Below are 18156 nucleotides of genomic sequence, written 5' to 3' on the forward strand. Positions count from 1 at the left end.
ATGATATCAGTGCCTGGTGGTCCTGGCGTCCTCTCGGCGCCTCTCAGCCCCGAGCGGGTGGAGGCTCCTGTGACTGTTAAGGCTTATCTCCTTTGTGTCTTTGCCTCTTTCGGTGGTATCTTTTTCGGGTAAGTCGTGACCCAATTTCTTTCACTTCGGGAACTGACTAGCTTTGATTTTCTTGTCGGTAGCTTCGATTCTGGTTACATGAACGGCGTGTTGGGTATGAATTACTTCATCAACATGATGACGGGTCTTCCTATTCCTGGCGCCGATGCGGATCAGGCGACCAAAGATGCCTTCACTCTGCCAGCTTGGGAGAAGTCTTTGATCACTTCCATTCTTTCTGCCGGAACGTTCTTTGGTGCGATCATCGCTGGTGACCTTGCCGACTACTTCGGTCGAAGGATTACTATCGTTTCTGGTTGTTGTGTATTTATCGTTGGTTGCTGTCTGCAGACTGCTTCAACTGGCCTCGGCTTGGTGAGTTAATTCGTACGATAGTTGAGTGTTCGAGGTTCTGACCAATTCCGCAGCTGGTGGCCGGTCGTCTCATCGCTGGGTTTGGTGTCGGTTTCATTTCAGCGATCATCATTCTCTACATGTCGGAGATCGCTCCTCGAAAGGTATGCTCATTATAAACGTAATTTATTGCACCCAGCTCATTTTTTAAAGGTTCGAGGTGCTATTGTCTCGGGTTACCAGTTTTGCATCACTATTGGTCTTCTTCTTTCCTCTTGTGTATGTTACGCAACTCAGAACCGGACCGATAGCGGGTCATACCGTATCCCCATCGCCATTCAGTTTGCCTGGGCGTCAGTGTCTTTCCTTCCATTCCATCGAAAACAATGCTGATTTCCACCTTAGTCTTATCCTCGGTGGTGGTCTCCTTTTGCTTCCAGAGTCTCCTCGTTGGTATGTCAAGGCCGGCAAGATCGAACAGGCAAGAAAGGCACTGTCTCGAGTCCGAGGTCAACCTGTGGACTCTGATTACATCAAGGATGAAATCGCCGAAATTGTGGCCAATCACGAGTACGAGACTGAGCTTACTCCCAATGTGACTTACCTCTCCTCTTGGGCTGCCTGTTTCACTGGTGGTATTCGCAACCCTGGTTCTAACCTTCGTCGAACCCTTCTCGGTATTTCCATGCAAATGATGCAGCAATGGACTGGTGTCAAGTGAGTTTGCGCTTTTCTGTGTCCTTTATAATAAATTTACTGACAGTGATGTCCAGCTTCATCTTCTACTTTGGAACCACCTTCTTCACCGACCTTGGGACTATCTCGAACCCCTTCTTGATTTCTCTCATCACTACTTTAGTCAACGTCTGCTCCACACCTGTGTCCTTCTGGACTATCGAGCGATTTGGTCGACGACCCCTTCTTATCTATGGTGCCCTCGGTATGCTTATCTGCGAGTTCATTGTCGGTATCATCGGTGTCGCCAAGCCTGGAGACACTACAGTCGTTAAGGTGCAGATCTCCTTCATTTGCATTTACGTCTTCTTCTTCGCGTCAACTTGGGGTCCAGGCGCTTGGGTTTCTATTGGTGAAATTTTCCCATTGCCTATCAGAGCGCGAGGTGTTGGTCTCTCCACCGCCTCTAACTGGCTATGGAACTGTATTATCGCCGTCATTACTCCTTATCTTGTTGGAACTGACGAGGCTGTGAGTGTTTTTCGGCAAGACGTTTTACTTGAAGCTGACACTTCCTTAGAACCTCGGTTCAAAAGTCTTTTTCCTTTGGGGTTCAACCTGTATTCTCTGCTTTATCTACGCCTATCTCTTTGTATGGGAGACCAAGGGCCTCACTCTGGAACAGGTTGATAGGATGATGGAAGAATGCGGGAGCCCCAGACGCTCAGCGGGTTGGAAACCCCATACCACGTTTGCAGCTGAAGCTGCCCAGGGTACACATGGGCTTGACCAGAATGAGAAAGCGAAAGTTGGACCTGTGTTATCACAGTCAGAGATGTTGGAGCAAGTTTAAGTAATCGGTCCAGGTATTCCTATTTTGTCATATGTATACAATTTGAAGGGACACTATTATTATGAACAGTTTTTAATTACAGTGCATCCCATGTATGATGTTTTCTGATGTGAGGAAGCCCTCAGAATTCGCCATGAGTTGGAATAACTGTATAGGAAATTCTCAACCCATAAAGCCAGAACGTCTGTAAGAGATGCTTTCTACCATTTTTCTAAACCTTCTCTGCATGATTATTAAAAGGCGCGTTGCCCATAGGCAAAAGATAAGTTCCGTTGTCGACTTGAGACGCTTTTGCGGCAAAGCTTGCGAAGACGTTTTTCACAGCCTCAATCGTCGATTGAGTTCGCCATTGGTAGACAGTTTCAGATTCACTAAAACCCGTCATTCTCAACGATGCATCCGAATCGTTCCTCACCAAGAAAGTGCAGCTCACGAAGTCCTGTTTGACTGGAGTCCCCTCCAAAATAGGTAAGTTACAGAGACTGAAGGAACTTTATAACATATTCACTTAACTGTGGATTTGCTAGTAAGAGCGTTGTCGTTGGTGGCAAACGTCTTGACTTTACCGGCAGCATATGTCACATGACATGCACAACGGGCCCGAGTCCCAACACATATATCCATCTACACCTCCTATCTCAACAAGTAAACTACCGAAACCCTCTCTCTTACAATAAGTTGCGCACTCCTTCAAACTACACAAAGCGACATTCTGACCCGTCGTTCGTCATAGCAGTACCTACATATGAATCACATGTACCGTCCAACAAACCACCCAACCTAATAAACTTATCATCCAAAAACGCGGTAGGTCTGATTGGTTAGAGAGGAGAAGTATCTTCCGAATTAGTGGTCAAAAGCTCGTAGAGTTCAGGTTCAGGATCAGTGGACGGAGGTAGCTAGCTGCTGTACAGCGCCACTGGCACAGCGTGTATTGAACCTTGGGTTATTTAGTAGCTGAAGAGCATTCGCCACCGCCAGTTGTGCCTTTAGCATGCTCGTTCGTCCTCTATCCAATACCTAGGGCAACATTTATTTTGGCATAATACATTGCAGGCACCCAAATTATGGCGATTGCTGTTATTTGGTTCCAGGGGCTGTAATTAAAGCTTGAGGAACGTCACCGCCAGGGACGGGACTTACTGGAGGAAGTTGGGGGCTGATCGAATGACTGCGTAAGAGCAGTTGAAGAGTCGTAAGCGCGGCTGTCTCGTAAGCGCAGCTGAAAGGGTCGACCTCGAGGTTGTGGCTGTGGACCACGGCGGCGTTTAGATGCAGAGGGATGGAGAGCGGACTCGTTTGGATAGCTGCGCTTCGGAGCATAATAATAAAGACGCCGCCGCCGACAGAAGAGCGTAAGGTGATAAGGACAATTTCAGATCATCAGGCACGACTTCAGGCAAGGCCCATTCTTGGCGACGTTTTCCACGTCCACGGTTCAATGCATGCACCTCTCCTGAAAAAGGTAAAGGCATTTAGAGTCGATTGAACTGAGACGTCTTCAACTACTGTGATCGGCAATTCTCAGACGGCTTGAGCAGATGTCGCCGCGTGCAGATCCTTATATCAAATAGCTCCTAACAATGAAGGAAGACTGCAACGAGAGCCTGAGTCATGTAAGTACAATTTACTTCTCAGCTGTATAGTATATCTAACGTTTCCGTTGTAGGCAAATCTGCTCATCACGCCTACTAAACCCGAAACAACATGACCGTCGTCGATACAATCGCCCTACAGTGGTTGAAGTCGCGGCTATACCATCCAAGCTCTGAAATAGAACCTAGCAGCGGCCGCGAGATCTACTATGATACTGGAAACCCGTGGAAGTAAAAGAAATCTCAACTATCAGCGAGAAAAGCCGCCACTTTTTACCGCTCCATTTCATTCTGATTTACCACCAGGAAGAACATGGATGGTATTCCCAGTTCCATCTCGCTGAAGGGCCCAAGTATCCATCATCAATTATAGAAGGACCTTACATCCCCTGCTAAATCGTCATTTCAGGATGAGGCAGGAGCGGTACAAAAAGTCACTATGGACTAATTCTAAGCCTTGGGGTCTTTTAAAACGCCCTGGCAGTTTTAACACGCTCTTCAATATGGGCCTCTCTTTCAAGAGTTGACAATGTCCTTGCAATTAGCCCAATCGACGTCAGCGTAGCATATGAGGGTCCTCTTGGTAGGCTCCCCCCTCCGAGCGTAATGCTGAGACGGCGGCGAACTGTGTGAGAGATAGGAGAGGACGCGTAAGGCAAGGAATACGTACCGCACACTTGAACGAACATGTCCCTTCTTCTCCTTCTTTTATCTACTCATCCACCTCCTGCAAGGTTCTTCCCATCTTATCGGCACTGGCGTCCTTGCTTTCCAAACCGTCTTGAACTTCCTTGAGCTTCAATGCGCTGATCGCGGCTCCACCAAGTGCCTTTGTGAGGACGTCCCCTCGCTGCTGAGCAGTGGGAACGTATTGGATTTCGATTTCGCCGAATCCCACTACATACGCTATTATGTCATCCGAGAGAGAAATTACTCAGCTCCAATTCCAAGCAGTATGCCTCTTCCTAGCATCGATAGTACTGGGTCTTCAGAAGCTTTTTTCACGTTTATCCAACAAGACCTTCAGTCAACCAGAGGTTCTTCCAATGATGTTTCGTGAAGCTTCCGGACAAGAGATTTTGAGTCTTATACGACTCTCATATGAACTTTGGGCGATGTAGCTGAGCACGAGAATAAAACGATCGGCTCACATCATCATTCACCAGGGCAAAGAGATAATGAGATACCACAACCATGTTCACCGATTGCCAATAACAATGAAGATGCAGAGAGGGGTGACGATTCCTCCGACGCAAGTGATGTGGATGTCGAAGAGCGTACTTCAACTGAAGTACCATGCCGGCGATGGTGGTTCCCAACATGCTCAAGTATCAAGAGGGGAGCCCTCAAGTGCGATAAGTGACATGAAATAGGTCATGAATAGGACGCTGAGGGGACACTGGACAGCACCATAGAAAGGAGAACAGACAGAATGGATGCTAGATTGGGGTAAATGGCGGAAAGCGATTTCCATATTTTACATCTGGACAAATTGTATATTCAAGACGATCACTTCGCATTGGAGGATGACGAAGAAGTCCGACGGACTTTTATACTACCGGACGGAGGTCTCGCAAAAGAAGTTACGGTTTCAGTACTTATTTATTATAAGCCCGTTTCAAATATAAAAGTTAAGACCTGACTTAGTTTTTTTAAGGTTTGTATGGGGAATTAGCTAACTTTTTAATATTGGCAGCTAGCTAAGAAAGGTGAAAAACGGGCAAAATTAGCTAGTAAGGTCAGTCTTAGATTCTTAGTTACGTGCCCTGCATAAATATGTCAAAACCACCAACCTCTCGATGCATATATCAACTTTTCCACTACTGAACGAAAGTCGTGTCACCCATTGATTACGTAATTTTATCCATCCAAACTGCAAGTTAAGACCAACAAGACAAGTCAAAACTAATAAGTTGCGACATGAATTTTATATTTGAAACGGGCTATTTTATATGGCCTTAACAGGGGTGCAAAAACTTCATGCTCGTGTACACAGATTACTTGCCGCCGACGCCAATCTTGACTCCCTACCGCTGAGAACTTCACTATGAAACGATTACGCGAACTACTTTGGATTATTAAAATGTAGATATATAAAGATGTAGATTTGTCTTTCCCTTCCACACACTCTTACTGGTTGACAACTGATACGAACTGCAGTTAACTATGGGCAGGGTTCTTGAGGGCCAAGATCTTGACTTCTCGCTCACGATCGTCCGCAGCTTTCTGAGCTCGCAGATCATCAAGATCTTGTGTCTAGGAGGAATTGGTCAGCGTCTGCGAGATGCTTGGCCGCGGCACGGCTTACCTTTTCAGCCACCTGGGCCGTCAACCCGGCCGCATGATCCCTTCGCTCCTCGAAATCATTCTCGGCATTCCTCAACTCGCCTTCAATCTTTTCATACCTCTCTTTCTCCTTTAAGAATCGCATCCTGGCTTTGTGTTCTTTGGTAGTCCATTTGGTAAGACGAAGCTGAGACTTGCGTTCAGCATTAGCGGCCTCCTTCTGAAGGCTGCAAAGGCGCTCGAGCTCCTTGATAGAGGCTTGAACGGCTTGTGCTTCAGTCTTAGCTTCCTTTTTGATGATCTTCGTCAAGCGACGAGCATCCTTCTTCTCTAAAGCCAAAGTTAGTCGATACCAATCAAGCAAAGATATTCATACTACGTACCCATGGTGGAAAGGCGATGAAGAGTGGCATCATCCAGAATTCTTTCTGAAAGTTCCGCACGAGTATGGATGTCACTACATTATGAGATTAGATTTGCACCCGGCGAATGAATGAAATAACTTACTCTCTGCCCAGGACCTCCTCAGGCTGAGTGCCGATGCTAGCGCCCGCACCCCTACCGAAAGCACCTTTTCGGCTTCCAACTGTTCCTCCATTGGCACCTCTCGACAAATTCCCGTTCCTTCCCAGAGTATTGGCTCGACTCATGACTGTACCGTTCCTACCGAGGACACCCGCTCTAGAATCCCTACCATCCTGCGGCTGATAATCACCCTGGCCTTCATTGATTGCCAGGAGTTGAGGCTGGGGACGATGACCAAAGGAGGATTGAGGACGAGGAGATAAAGTTCGTGCAGCACCTTGCTGATTGTCGGAAGGCTCCTCAAAGGTCGTGGCACGAGGTACAGGTCCGCCATCCTGCAAGGCGACTCCACTATTATGCCTCGAATTGCCTCCTTGAAGCTCTTGCTGACGCTGCTGAGAGATAAATTCACCAACAGCAAGTCCTCCGGCTGCAGCGCCAACTCCAGCAGCCCCAGCCTGGTCAAAGTGGCGGTTGCGTGCAGAGGCGGTCCTGGAAACAGGACGAGGAGGTTGATTATCATAGCCGTTAGGACCCATATCGGCAGCATAGGTGTTAGAATGGACGGAGCCAGCCTTGGAAGCTTCACGCCTAGGGCTCATGGGCTTCTGTGCAGCCTCGTTGTCAATGGAGGCGGCACGAGAAGGTGCACGTTTGTAACTGGGAGCCCGTGTAGATCCTGCAACCGACCTTCGCTTGGCAGATGCGCCATCGGGGAGTTGAGGCTCGTAAGTCGTGACGATAGGAACAGGTTTGACATAAGATCTAGAAGGGCGCAAATTCATGCTAACCACAACTGTCAGTACAAGACAACCAACCACCAGATTCAGAGGAACACTGACGCAGGTCTTTCAGTATCACCGTATGTCTCGTCTCTAAAGTCCTTGGGGTCCGCATTCAGAACAGATTCCAGCCCAGGGTTGGTACCGTTCTCACCACGGTTCACAGAGGTCCTATCTCCATCCTCAACGTAATCAGACGCTCCCTTACCTCCGTTAGTCTCTCCGTCTTCGAGGTCCCAAACTCCTTGTCCAGCCCCTGGTTTAATTCCATTGGCACGGGAGCTGCGGCGAGTGGTTCGGCTGGCTGGCCTCTCGTTGAGGTTGATACCCGCTGCCCTGTTGGCAAGTAGAGTATCATTCTCAGAGTTGGCCGGGACGATTGCCATGTTATTAGTCTCGGTCACTGGGGTTACGGGCTGGGGGGTAGCGGAGGTAATACTGGACGGTCGTTGTGCGGATGCGTCGAGGGCTCTATTAGAACGTCTATCCATTGGTTGTTCAGAGATCTGAGTTTCTTTGGCAGTGGTGGAAACGGCACCGAGATCCGGATTCGTTGCAGCAAGATCTCTTCGCAAGGTGGGTTCCGGGAATGTCAACGGTGGTGATGAGGCTTCGGCTGTCTCTTGAATGGAATGGCCAGGCGCTGAATCGCCTTGTGAAATGACAGCTGTCGATTGCAAGACAGGTGGCCCGGGACTCGTGGGAGACCACTGAGTATCAGAGAGCTCAGAAGTAGCGCCGGTTGATACAGGAGAAGTTTCTGCTGCCTGGACGGACTTGTCCTTGGCCTGTTCGTGGGTCGAAGTTGAGAGTGCACGCTCCGAGGGGAAGACTGCTTTGATCACTGGCCTAGTGAGAAGGCCGACGAGGCCTAGCTGTACTGCTTCGGACGCCGTGATGGGCTATGTGAAACGCGCGATGAGTTGTAGTAGACGTGGGATGTGTGGAAGATCGTTTGGGGTGGGGAACCGTGCGTTTTGAGATTGAAGGGGAGAGATGAAAAGATGTCAGAGTGGAGTTATATAGCAGGAGAGATATGACGACGAGATCAGCAAGGCGGCCCAGCGAGTAATATAATGACGTCAAGTTCCGAGATCACGTAACTTCCCGTCCAGCTAGCAGCCTCCGGGCACCGGCAGCTCGAATCGCCGACTGTGGCACCATCCAATTGCTCCCGTCTGAGGTCATACTTGTTGTGCCTTCTCGTTATTATTTAGCGGGAACAAGGCGGCGGATACCGATGTTGATCTCCTCTCTTCTTCTGTTGCCCAAGCTCAGCAGTTGACGGTCTTAGCATATCCGCTAAGAAAGCAGTCGATAGCACCTCGCCGCCTATCCCAATATGAATCACCTCCCACCCCTCATACAAAGAACTCTCGAGGGCCGAATCGTAAGCCTATCACGATATCAGTCCGACAGCTCACTCATTTTCCTACAGGATCCGCAATCTCAGCAGCTCGTCACTTCTTACACTCAAACCACATTCATTGTCCTTACCGTGAGTAACCTCCCGCAACAGACAGCCCACGAATGAGCACTTACTGTACAGCAAATTGCCAGGCGCTGTCGTTCGTCTTATCCTATCTTAGTGGCTCGGTCTTGCTGGGCGTGGAAAGTTTCGCAGCTGGTTTTGCTGTACTTATTATTGTAAGCTGGGACTTGTACCCACTCTGAAATCCTCAAGCTAACTATCAAATTAGGCTACAGTCCCCCCTTGGCCCTACCTCAAGCGCTATCCGGTCAAATTCCTCCCCGTTAGAAAGCTTCACGCGTTATAATCTTCTCTGCTGCTCTCTTTTTGTCTCGTCACAGTTGTACATTAGCATTACCATATGCACTATTCAAACAGGAATGTTTGACAAGCTAATGCATCAGAAAATATGGCATCAGCGGTATTCCAGGCTCAAGATGACAGATGATCTCCATCTTTGGTTTGCTACTTCTCACAACGCCAAAATAAAGGCCGAAACGACACATATTCACACATGCGCGAGCGAAACAGGTAGATAAAGTAAGGTACGGTACAAAAAGTTGCTAGGTGTCTTATTTTAAGGTCCACGTTCGCCAGGGACGAACTTCATTGACCTGTCTGATCGCCGATCTAATGCCTTCTTGGCCTGGAGTGCAGTGAGAGCCGCTGCGTTTCCCGTAAGCGACTACTTGCACTGAGTGACTAGAAATCCTCGTGGCAACTTACCACCGACACCACTCCCATCCTTGGCCAGTCCCAACTTCACCCTTGCCGCACTCTTCTCACCGAGAATAGCCTTCAATGCGGCCATCACCCTCTCACTAAACATGGGTAAGAACTCGGCAACACTGCCATCCACACCAACATCCACACCCTTGTCTTCCTCACCCTCTGGAGCCTTGTCATTGCCTGTATGAAGGACAACAGCTGCAATAGCGCAGGCGGCAAGCTTGCAAGCTCGGTCGGAAACCAATCGTACCGCCCACTGAACAATCTCGGGACACTTATCCGTAACGTGCTTTGGGTCAACCTTGAGTTCCTTGACGATTAACTTTTTTACCTCCTCGGGAGAAGAGATTCCTTCAATACCAGAGACGAAAGAAGTGTCGAAGCCATAATGCGTGTTGATAATCTCACTGGAGTGACCCCCGAAGAGGAGAGAGGAATCAATCATGTAGAGAAGCATGTTACGAGTGATTTCACCTAGGTCTGTTGACAATGTCAGCGGCCTAAAAAGGACGACGTTTTATTTGAAACATGGGCTTACACATGCCAGACACCAGTTTCTCGAAAGCTTGCTTCCGCCTGCATGATGTAAAGTGATTAGCATAATCTTTTTGACTTGAAAAAATGGCCCAACTCACGGGTTTATGCTTTCTCGGTCCAGTTTATTATCAAAAAGGGAGATAGGTAGGCACTGCCTCTGCTTTGTGTCAACCCCTAGTCTATTGATCACAAGGGCACTACACAGACCTTGTTGTCAAACGCTCCCCATTCCATGTTGACGACCATAAATTCTCCAGCATGCTCGCCGCCCTCTTCGGCGTCCTCAATTTTTTCTTTGCCCAACTTGCTGATGGTTCGTGTCTTGTCGATATAGGCACCATTTGTACCAGTGCCAAAAATGGCACCGATGAGAGCAGGACCACTCTGATATGAGCGGGAAAGAAGGGTGCCCACAGTCTGTACGATGTATTGTGAGCTGAAGTTATGGAAGGAAAGATGGTACTTACGTCATTAACCAATGCACTGCATCGGACATGCATGTGCTTGCGGTCGAAAGCGTCTTGTAAAAGACGAACGACATCGTGGCCGATAGCGTTCTTCGTGTTGAAGCCCTTGGTCCATGTAAGTAATTTGCCCGCGTCAATAGCAGTTTGTTCCACAGGGAAACTGCGATGTGCATCAGCTTGAGATAAGGTTCCTCGGCGGACGCAACGCACCTAAAGGTAAACCCAAGATGCATTGGCTCGCCGGTGGCGGGTATAGCAATATCTTCGTGACTCTCAACTTCGGTAAGGAAGTTATCGACAGATTCTGCAATGTAATCTGCAACTCTCCACCATTAGATACTCTGATTCAGAAATTACACCTAAACATTTACTCACCAAAGAGCACCCGCGCCTGGCCCGTTTTAAGCTCCTCTGATACTTTATACTTTTGCTGTTTGATCTTGAATTGGTTGTGGCCTTGCAGAAGAATCAAACAGACGCGTCTATTATTGAACGGGCATCAGGAGAAATTCAGTTAATCAGCCTCCGTCCACGATCGGCCTTCCAACAGCATCACGAAAAGGGACGATGATTGGCGTGATTCAAAAAAGCCATGTACTGCAATGACTTACAAATTGGTGCCTCCCAGATCCAAAGCCAAGAATACGCTGCCAAAAAAACATCAGCTGATCATTCTATAGCGAGCAAACTTTTTTTTTCCAACATGAAAAGCGAAAGTTTCTTGTCTCCATTCCCTAATCGCCGTAGTAACGCTAAAGACTCACCCTTCCTCAGTACCATCTGGAACGCCAGTAACGAAAGTAGGAATCATAGCCATGTCTTTTCCATAGCTCGCAAGACCTTCCTCCATCTCCTTACGGAAGTGCTTGACGATATCGACGAGCTTCGCATCGTCCAAGATGAAATAAGGTTCAAATTGCTTGCAAACTTCGGGGAGGGTCATAGTGGCGTTATTTCGAGGCTCTGGTGGATGGTATAGAAATCGAGATGCGTATGTGGGTTTGTTGAAGATGACAGTTGAGATGAGCTACGGGATCCACAAAGGAAGAGATGTAGACAAGATATGTGACAAGATGAAGTGAAAGATATACAGTGATAGAGGGTTTTTGGAGGCTGTGGTTGAGGGAATGGAGGCGAGAATGGCGAGGATGTATGGAGCGAAGGCGGAATTGCGGATATAGAGACGTGTGTAACAAAACCAAGAGCAAAGAATCGATGGAAAGAGTCGGGCGCCAGCGAGAGGAGAAACGGGACCAGGGTATCGGTCCAAAGGGACTTCTGCCAAAGCTGATGACGTCCACAGGGCCCGCCACGTGCGGAAATCCCCTTTCCCGCCTGCTGGAACAGCAACATCACCGAGTCCGTCCGGTTTCTTCCACGTGTACGCCGGCGGCAATGGCTGTGTGGCAGTTATAGGCCAAAAAATGTTAATTAATTAGTAACTAAGAAATAAAATTAATATTGCAGCTCATTAATTACCGGCTTCTCCGTCATCCAACTCCCATCACCACCATCGCCATCAGCGCAGTATAAAACTACATCGACATGCATACCTGTTCTTTCGTCGTTGCCGGTTGAATAATGTTGCCAAGATCCGCAGTGACTTATTGCTTGTCCATGTATCTCCCCTTGACCATTCATATTTATACGCATGCAATGACTACATCATTAAATAAAAATTCCCAAGAAAGAAAGTTATTAATACACAGCGTTTCGGACCACCTCACAATCCGGAATGAATAATGTAAAGTCGAAAATTAGTTCTTTCAAGTTGTTCTCCCTTGCGAGACGAGTTGCTCTCAATATCCTCATCGTTATCCCTTCTACCACCAAACGTCCATCGGCATACCGCTGCTCTGTGCCTGTTGGTCTTCAGTCCGCAGGGACGGATCAACTAGCCTACTGTCAACGTCCTGAGGCATGAAAAACTGTTCAAGTCCCACGTAGGGTGCTGTGTCGGTCGGAGCAGCCGATCCACCGAGGGACTGACCGTCCAAGAACCTTGGATATACATGAGTTACAATGCACATGTGAAAGGGACAGGCAAAGCTCACAAGGGTAACTGGTCGTTTTCTCCAAGTGGAATTCCTGCCTTTTCCATTGTCTCATGTGCGAACAAGGAATCGAATTCGAATAATTCAACTGACGAGGGGGAGTCGTTGATAATCTGGTTAGTTGCATTTAGCAGCATTGAAGAATTGGGTGATATATGCGCCTGAGCGGAGTTTACGTTGGCTCCTGCAGCAACTGAAGTAGCAGGGCTGGCTGCGGGGTAGAAAGAGGGATTGACCAGCTGCGAAGGAGAGAATGCAGTGATTCCAGAAGCGCCTGATGCGTCACCTGTCTTACCGGGATGTCCCCCAGGTAAAGGAACATTGAGTCTGTTGGGGGAAGATATCACGCTCGGAGCCGGTATTACCTTTTGTCGACGAGCTTTTCGAAGGATAAGTCGAAGAGAGCGGGCGTAGCGACCAGCAGGAACTAAAAAGGCGTCATTTCAGACGCATATGACAGATTTGATCGATTGACTAACTCTCTGATAATATGCAAGCAAGCTCTTCGATATCTTTTGCTGTTTTCTTCAGATTCAACTCATAGGGAAACAGTCTAGCGATACGTATTAAAAAAGAGGCTGCAAAGGCAGCGCAGACGTCTATTGATCCCGTTAGTCCAGTTCAACTTACCCCCTAACCTCGTGACTCACGAGTGTAATGCACTGCGTAGCGCAAACCATTGCGATACTAAAACAATCAGACATAAAGTATAGTTCCTAAAAGTCGGCACACATACGTTTTCGCCATGTAAACAAATATCTAGACACTTTTGAGCATTTCTCATAGCCCGAATGGCCAAAGCTCGCTTTTCTTCGGGCATACCAACAACGTCAGACGGTTCTTTGATTCCCCGGAGTAATTGGGAATTAACGAAAAGCCTGCAGCTCTTTCTTAGCGTCCAAGAGAGAACCTTACGAAAACTATAACCTACTCGGCATATTGACGCTGAATTATGAGAGACTCTCGGAAAAAGTCGCCCTTGCTCTTTGCAAAACGATCGGCTGTGCGCAATAAACGATCAGCGTCAAGAGTACGGTGACGGTCCTTGCTACGCACTCAGGATCCTATCCCAATACCTCTCCCATGCGTCAAAGTCTTGATTTGCTTGTTTCAACCTGCGCAATGTACTCTCGGCAATGGGAAGATCTGGCGCTGCAGTGAGCTCAATATGCAAGGGGGCTGCAAAAACCATCAGCGATATCAAGCAGAAGCAGGACCGCGCTGCACTTACAGCGCAGTGCAGTCAATTCGACTGTTGAAACAAGTCTCGCATCAGAGGTAATGGATAGTGGATGATCGAGAAGACGTCTGCATTGGTGGATAGTTTCGTCTTCCCTTATGATTGCAGGTCGTCCTGAACCGTATGCCATCCTAGAAGCTCGTCAGTAAATATAGTACATTCCAAGGGCGAAGCAATAGCCGTACTGATGTTCCATCAAATATAACTGAAACTCAGGTCAGCGAGCATCATGACTACAAGGAAACGACACTCACCCCAAACCAGACTCTTGAGTGTACCACTAATGTCCTCTCCTGCTCCAACTCCTCCTTCGATTTTCCCTTCCCCATACCTGTCCTCAAAAGATGGATAAAAGATCTATTGATCCCCATGTCAACTGCCATCCTTACGGCATGACCTCCAGGTAACCATCCATTATCTTGAAAAGCAGAAACAAGGATCATGCTCTGGACGGCTTCGATACGGTGCACAGGATGGAAGAGGGTGCCTTTTGCTATGTGAGGAGTACATCAGCCCTAGAGTTTCCCTTGCTTTGTCAAATACGTACCTAGGCGTTCAGCATGGGCGAGACAAGCCTTTTGAACTTCACTATGTGGACCTGAAAAATTGATCAGCAAAAGAACGGTAAGAAAATCGTAAATGCGGACGTACCACCACCATCCCTGACTCTAGCTCCCACCCAGACAATTGCAGTTATGGAGAATGGAGAGCGAACACGGAGACTATCCGGCCCTCTTTAGCGTGTATTCCTTCAATCCGTGAGAATTGACACTCACGATTCCCAAGTATCGACTGCAGGGTCGTAACACGGGATAAAATTAGACGATCCGGAATAGAAGCTAAAGAAAGGCTCTAGTTAGCGGCCCTCAAAAAAAGTATAAAAAAAAAGCCTACACTTTCATCAACTCTCTACCCTCTTCCTCGGTGACATAGCCGGCAGTGACTACGTCCGGATAAGCATGTTGATGTAATCTTTTCGCAATTGGCCATAGGCCTGGCAGGATAGCCCTCGGAGGAAGATTTTGTGTCTCTATCACTGTTGGGCCTAGGGGAGGCGGTGATGCAGGAGGTGGGGACGCCAATCTTGCTTTCTTGGATGATCCTTCGTTATTATCTAATGACGGGCCCCTTTCCATATCCGCCGCTCCTCGCTTTCCAGATCCAGGATCAGCAGGTGTTGGCGCCTTGCCTGTCGTTTGAGCAGCCTGCTCTTCCCTTGCACGCTCGACAGCAGCCTCTACCAGTCCCGCCATGTTGGACATCTCTCCCAATGGATTGATGATTTCCTCGGCGCCAAAGATGTCAGGTGGGCCCATGGAGCCCGCACGAGACGGAGGGAGGGACATGTGGCGTGTGGGGTGTTTGGGACCCTCATTTCGGCTTGGAGCAGGCGAATGCCATGCAGCATTATTGGTAGGGATCGCAGAAACATTTTGTCGTCGTGATGCTTCATCAAGCGCCGGAGGGAAGCGCGGTGGAGCTGGGCTATCCGAATTTTGAGTCGTATGAGTCAATCCGATAGGCTGGACTCGAGAGTTTGATGTGTACGGACGAAATGGGTCGGCTGAATTTTGATGGTGAACGAACCCTGTGGAAGTGGGTGGACCCATGTAGGTACTTGCTGGAGTACCTACTGATGAATGGCGGAAATGTGCAGTTGGATCGACAGTGCCCGAAGGTACTGAAGGAGAAAGAGAGGAGTTCAAAACTAAGCTGGACACCGTTCCAGGGATATGTATACCACCCATAGGGGGCGCATAATCAGGAGTGGTGGTGCTCACACCCACAGGTGTCTGGCCCGACGCATTCGATGCACCAGAGGAAATACCGGCACGGAGAGTGGTGACCAAGTCGGAAAGTGTATTTTGGATTGAAGACACCTGGCTCTCTAACGATCGTATGCGACTACAGCGACAGTCAGATCCTGTGGATGAACCTTTAAATGATTCCACATACTCTTCTCCAGGCTCCCCTCCAATGGTCGATTTACCAGGTTTCTCCATGATACATTCCAAACCGCTGTTCCTGCAACGTTTACATGGTGGCTCATCGGCTCCTACACAGCGCATCTTCATTCGCCGACAGTTGTTCTGCGGTAAAATTAGCATCATGGAATGGCCGTCAAACGTATCAACCTACACAAGCTCCTATTGGTTACTGGTCAGCAACGCAGGAGAAGTCAGTTTCGTAAAAAGACTCACTATTCACCCGATTGATCGTGCCCCTTTTCTCTTTGCCATCCTTGCCGTCGTCCTTACCCTTGCCATTTCGCCCACTCTCTTTTCTTGTGTCGAAATCCGTCTCGTCGTGGGAATAGTCCCCGTCGTTGTCCGTGTCTGGCTTCATGGGGATGGTAGCGCCAACGACTGGTTGACAATACGTCCGAATGTTCTATAACTGGAACAGTATGAGTTGAGTGGGATGGGCTGAATGGAAAGAGCTGAGATGGACAATCTTTCGTTTCAAAATTTTTGATATCCGGGCCTGGAGGAGCTATTACTGGATTGAAAGATGGATGGCGAATATTGATAATTGATGAATGGGACTTGAAATCTGCGCCACCAAACACAAAAAGGTGAGTATAAAAAGCACTACTAAATTAGGCTATCGATGATAAGGTGTACGTATAGCCTGGCGGCGTGACTGACGATTGCTGAAGTCACGGGGGATGAAGATGGGTCGAATAGAGTAAAAAGGAAAGGAGGCGTGGATGATAGGAAAGAGGCCCGTGCAGGAAGTATAGGCAGAAGAGGAAAAGCTATCAGTGGCTCGAATGGGGTGGGGGGGGGACGCTGGAACGAATGTGGGGAAGGTTGTTGCGGCCAGTGGTTAGCGACTGGCGGCGTAACTTTGCTGCTTCCAACGCATCCCAGCGAATCACAGCCGCCACTGACCCTGTTCTTCTAGGCTGCTTTCGGTCCGAAGCTCCGAATCCGAACCACTATCCCCTCATCCGTTAGGCCCGCCAGGTACCTGACACCTGTCGGGAGTTAGGCCCACGACGACCTGCCTACGCGTTTTGAGCCAGATCACACCAGTCGCGTCAACCGCAAGGACATTAATTCCAACAGCCACGCACGAACCCGAAACACGTCCGCCGGTCTCGTGTTCCAGTCTTTCATCCTATTCCTCCCACTGGCGCTCCATATATTCTTCCCCCCACCAAATTCATAATCTACCAATATGCCGCTCCAACGGTTGGAGCTCTACAACTTCAAGTCGTATCGAGAAAAACAGGTATTTATGACATCTCTTCGGGGTCGTTTTCCGAACGCTGATCGGCTCTCGTAATCAGGTCATCTCGTTTGGCGATGTTCCCTTCGTCTCTATCATAGGTCCAAACGGTGCTGGCAAGTCCAATTTGATGGATGCCATCTCTTTTGTTCTAGGAGTCAAATCAGCGCAGCTCCGATCAACCCAGCTTAAAGATTTGATCTATCGTGGGAGGAGAGCTGCAACTCAGGAAGCCGAGAGTGAAACCCAGACACAGAGTGAAAGTGGGGACAATTCAAGCGATGCAAGGTCTGCCTGGGTAATGGCAGTTTATATGGACGATGCTGGTAAAGAATGGACCTTTCGCCGCAGGTTCGTCGCCTTTTTTAATTATTAAATGGCCTTGGCAGATTGACGAATATGTGCAGTGTGTCTATGTCGGGTTCCTCCTCGTATTTTCTGGATGGAAGGTCTGTTGCTTGGAAAGACTACAATGCTCAACTTGCCAAATTCAATATCCTTGTTAAGGCAAAAAACTTTTTGGTATTCCAAGGTGATGTTGAAGGAGTGGCTAGTCAGGACAGTAAAGCTCTTGCTCGCTTGATTGACCGGATAAGCGGGTAAGTAAAATTCCAAAGCAGTGGAAATACAGCCACCAAGTATATGTGCTCAATAACGATCAGTTCCCTTGACTTGGCGCCGTCTTATGAAGCTGCTAAGGCTGCCCAGGAAAAGGCCACGGAGGCGTCCTCAACGAATTATGCGAAGAAAAGGAGCATGCTCACTGAAGCCAAACATTTTAGAGAGCAACAAGAGGAGATCAAACAATGGGAAAGGCTTAACGACTCCAAGGTGAGCGTGTACTATGCTCACTGTTAGCGCGGGACTAACGCGTGGTATAGGACGCCTTGACACAACGCCTCATATTGTGGAAATTATATCACCTTGCCAACAAGATTAGCCAGTCTACCCAGAAGGTCGAGGAAGCAAACGATCGCCTAGCTGAATTCAGAGCCGCCAGTGTAAGCATTTCAAGTGTCAATTATCATGAATGGGCACTGACGGCCATGTAGAGTGAAGCCGACAGCAATTTGTCTGATGTCAAGAGAGAGCAAGCCAAAGCACAGTTGAATGTCAAGAAACGCGAAGCAAATCTCAAGAAAGCGGAAAAGGTTTTTGAAGACAAAGTGCGTTTACAGATCAACGTCCACCGTTCGCGGCTGATTCTCGAAACAGAAACCCGAGCTAGTGGCCATAGATACCCAGA

General features: G+C 48.4%; 5 protein-coding genes across 5 annotated transcripts in view; 2 read left to right on the top strand and 3 right to left on the bottom strand.

The window, feature by feature from the left end:
* On the top strand, positions 1 to 1990 carry CNBB3000 (hypothetical protein; the record flags this gene model as incomplete). The annotated part of the gene is made up of 7 exons (XM_771975.1): positions 1 to 128; positions 192 to 483; positions 537 to 626; positions 676 to 815; positions 868 to 1179; positions 1236 to 1668; positions 1718 to 1990. The coding sequence occupies 7 exons, from the start codon at positions 1 to 3 to the stop codon at positions 1988 to 1990; spliced, it is 1668 nt and encodes a 555-aa protein (XP_777068.1).
* A 3755-nt stretch (positions 1991 to 5745) lies between these two features.
* Positions 5746 to 7669, bottom strand: CNBB3010 (hypothetical protein; the record flags this gene model as incomplete). Its single annotated transcript, XM_771976.1, has 5 exons — positions 5746 to 5841; positions 5894 to 6201; positions 6255 to 6328; positions 6379 to 7182; positions 7239 to 7669. 5 exons carry the CDS (start codon positions 7667 to 7669, stop codon positions 5746 to 5748), a joined length of 1713 nt encoding a protein of 570 aa, XP_777069.1.
* Positions 7670 to 9226: 1557 nt separating this feature from the next.
* On the bottom strand, positions 9227 to 11325 carry CNBB3020 (hypothetical protein; the record flags this gene model as incomplete). Its single annotated transcript, XM_771977.1, has 10 exons — positions 9227 to 9315; positions 9376 to 9858; positions 9917 to 9954; positions 10014 to 10072; positions 10123 to 10332; positions 10383 to 10542; positions 10593 to 10698; positions 10758 to 10864; positions 10994 to 11029; positions 11147 to 11325. 10 exons carry the CDS (start codon positions 11323 to 11325, stop codon positions 9227 to 9229), a joined length of 1467 nt encoding a protein of 488 aa, XP_777070.1.
* An 880-nt stretch (positions 11326 to 12205) lies between these two features.
* On the bottom strand, positions 12206 to 16022 carry CNBB3030 (hypothetical protein; the record flags this gene model as incomplete). Its single annotated transcript, XM_771978.1, has 17 exons — positions 12206 to 12383; positions 12437 to 12863; positions 12916 to 13035; positions 13087 to 13123; positions 13173 to 13326; positions 13368 to 13437; positions 13493 to 13615; positions 13668 to 13807; positions 13862 to 13881; positions 13931 to 14169; positions 14224 to 14274; positions 14328 to 14398; positions 14453 to 14515; positions 14571 to 15581; positions 15633 to 15766; positions 15816 to 15823; positions 15878 to 16022. 17 exons carry the CDS (start codon positions 16020 to 16022, stop codon positions 12206 to 12208), a joined length of 2991 nt encoding a protein of 996 aa, XP_777071.1.
* An 837-nt stretch (positions 16023 to 16859) lies between these two features.
* The window catches only part of CNBB3040 (hypothetical protein), a gene marked incomplete at both ends in the record, with an annotated part of 4902 nt that continues 3605 nt past the window's right edge, over positions 16860 to 18156 (top strand). Inside the window, 7 exons of the mRNA XM_771979.1 lie at positions 16860 to 16913; positions 16972 to 17261; positions 17318 to 17509; positions 17573 to 17741; positions 17792 to 17911; positions 17963 to 18076; positions 18126 to 18156. The exon at positions 18126 to 18156 is cut by the window's right edge and continues 141 nt beyond it. Of these exons, the coding sequence (XP_777072.1) occupies positions 16860 to 16913; positions 16972 to 17261; positions 17318 to 17509; positions 17573 to 17741; positions 17792 to 17911; positions 17963 to 18076; positions 18126 to 18156 (970 nt within the window). The remainder of the gene's footprint in view (positions 16914 to 16971; positions 17262 to 17317; positions 17510 to 17572; positions 17742 to 17791; positions 17912 to 17962; positions 18077 to 18125) is intronic.

This window comes from Cryptococcus neoformans, chromosome 2, assembly GCF_000149385.1.
Source record: "Cryptococcus neoformans var. neoformans B-3501A chromosome 2, whole genome shotgun sequence".
In the NCBI taxonomy this organism is placed as follows: Eukaryota; Fungi; Basidiomycota; class Tremellomycetes; order Tremellales; family Cryptococcaceae; genus Cryptococcus; species Cryptococcus deneoformans.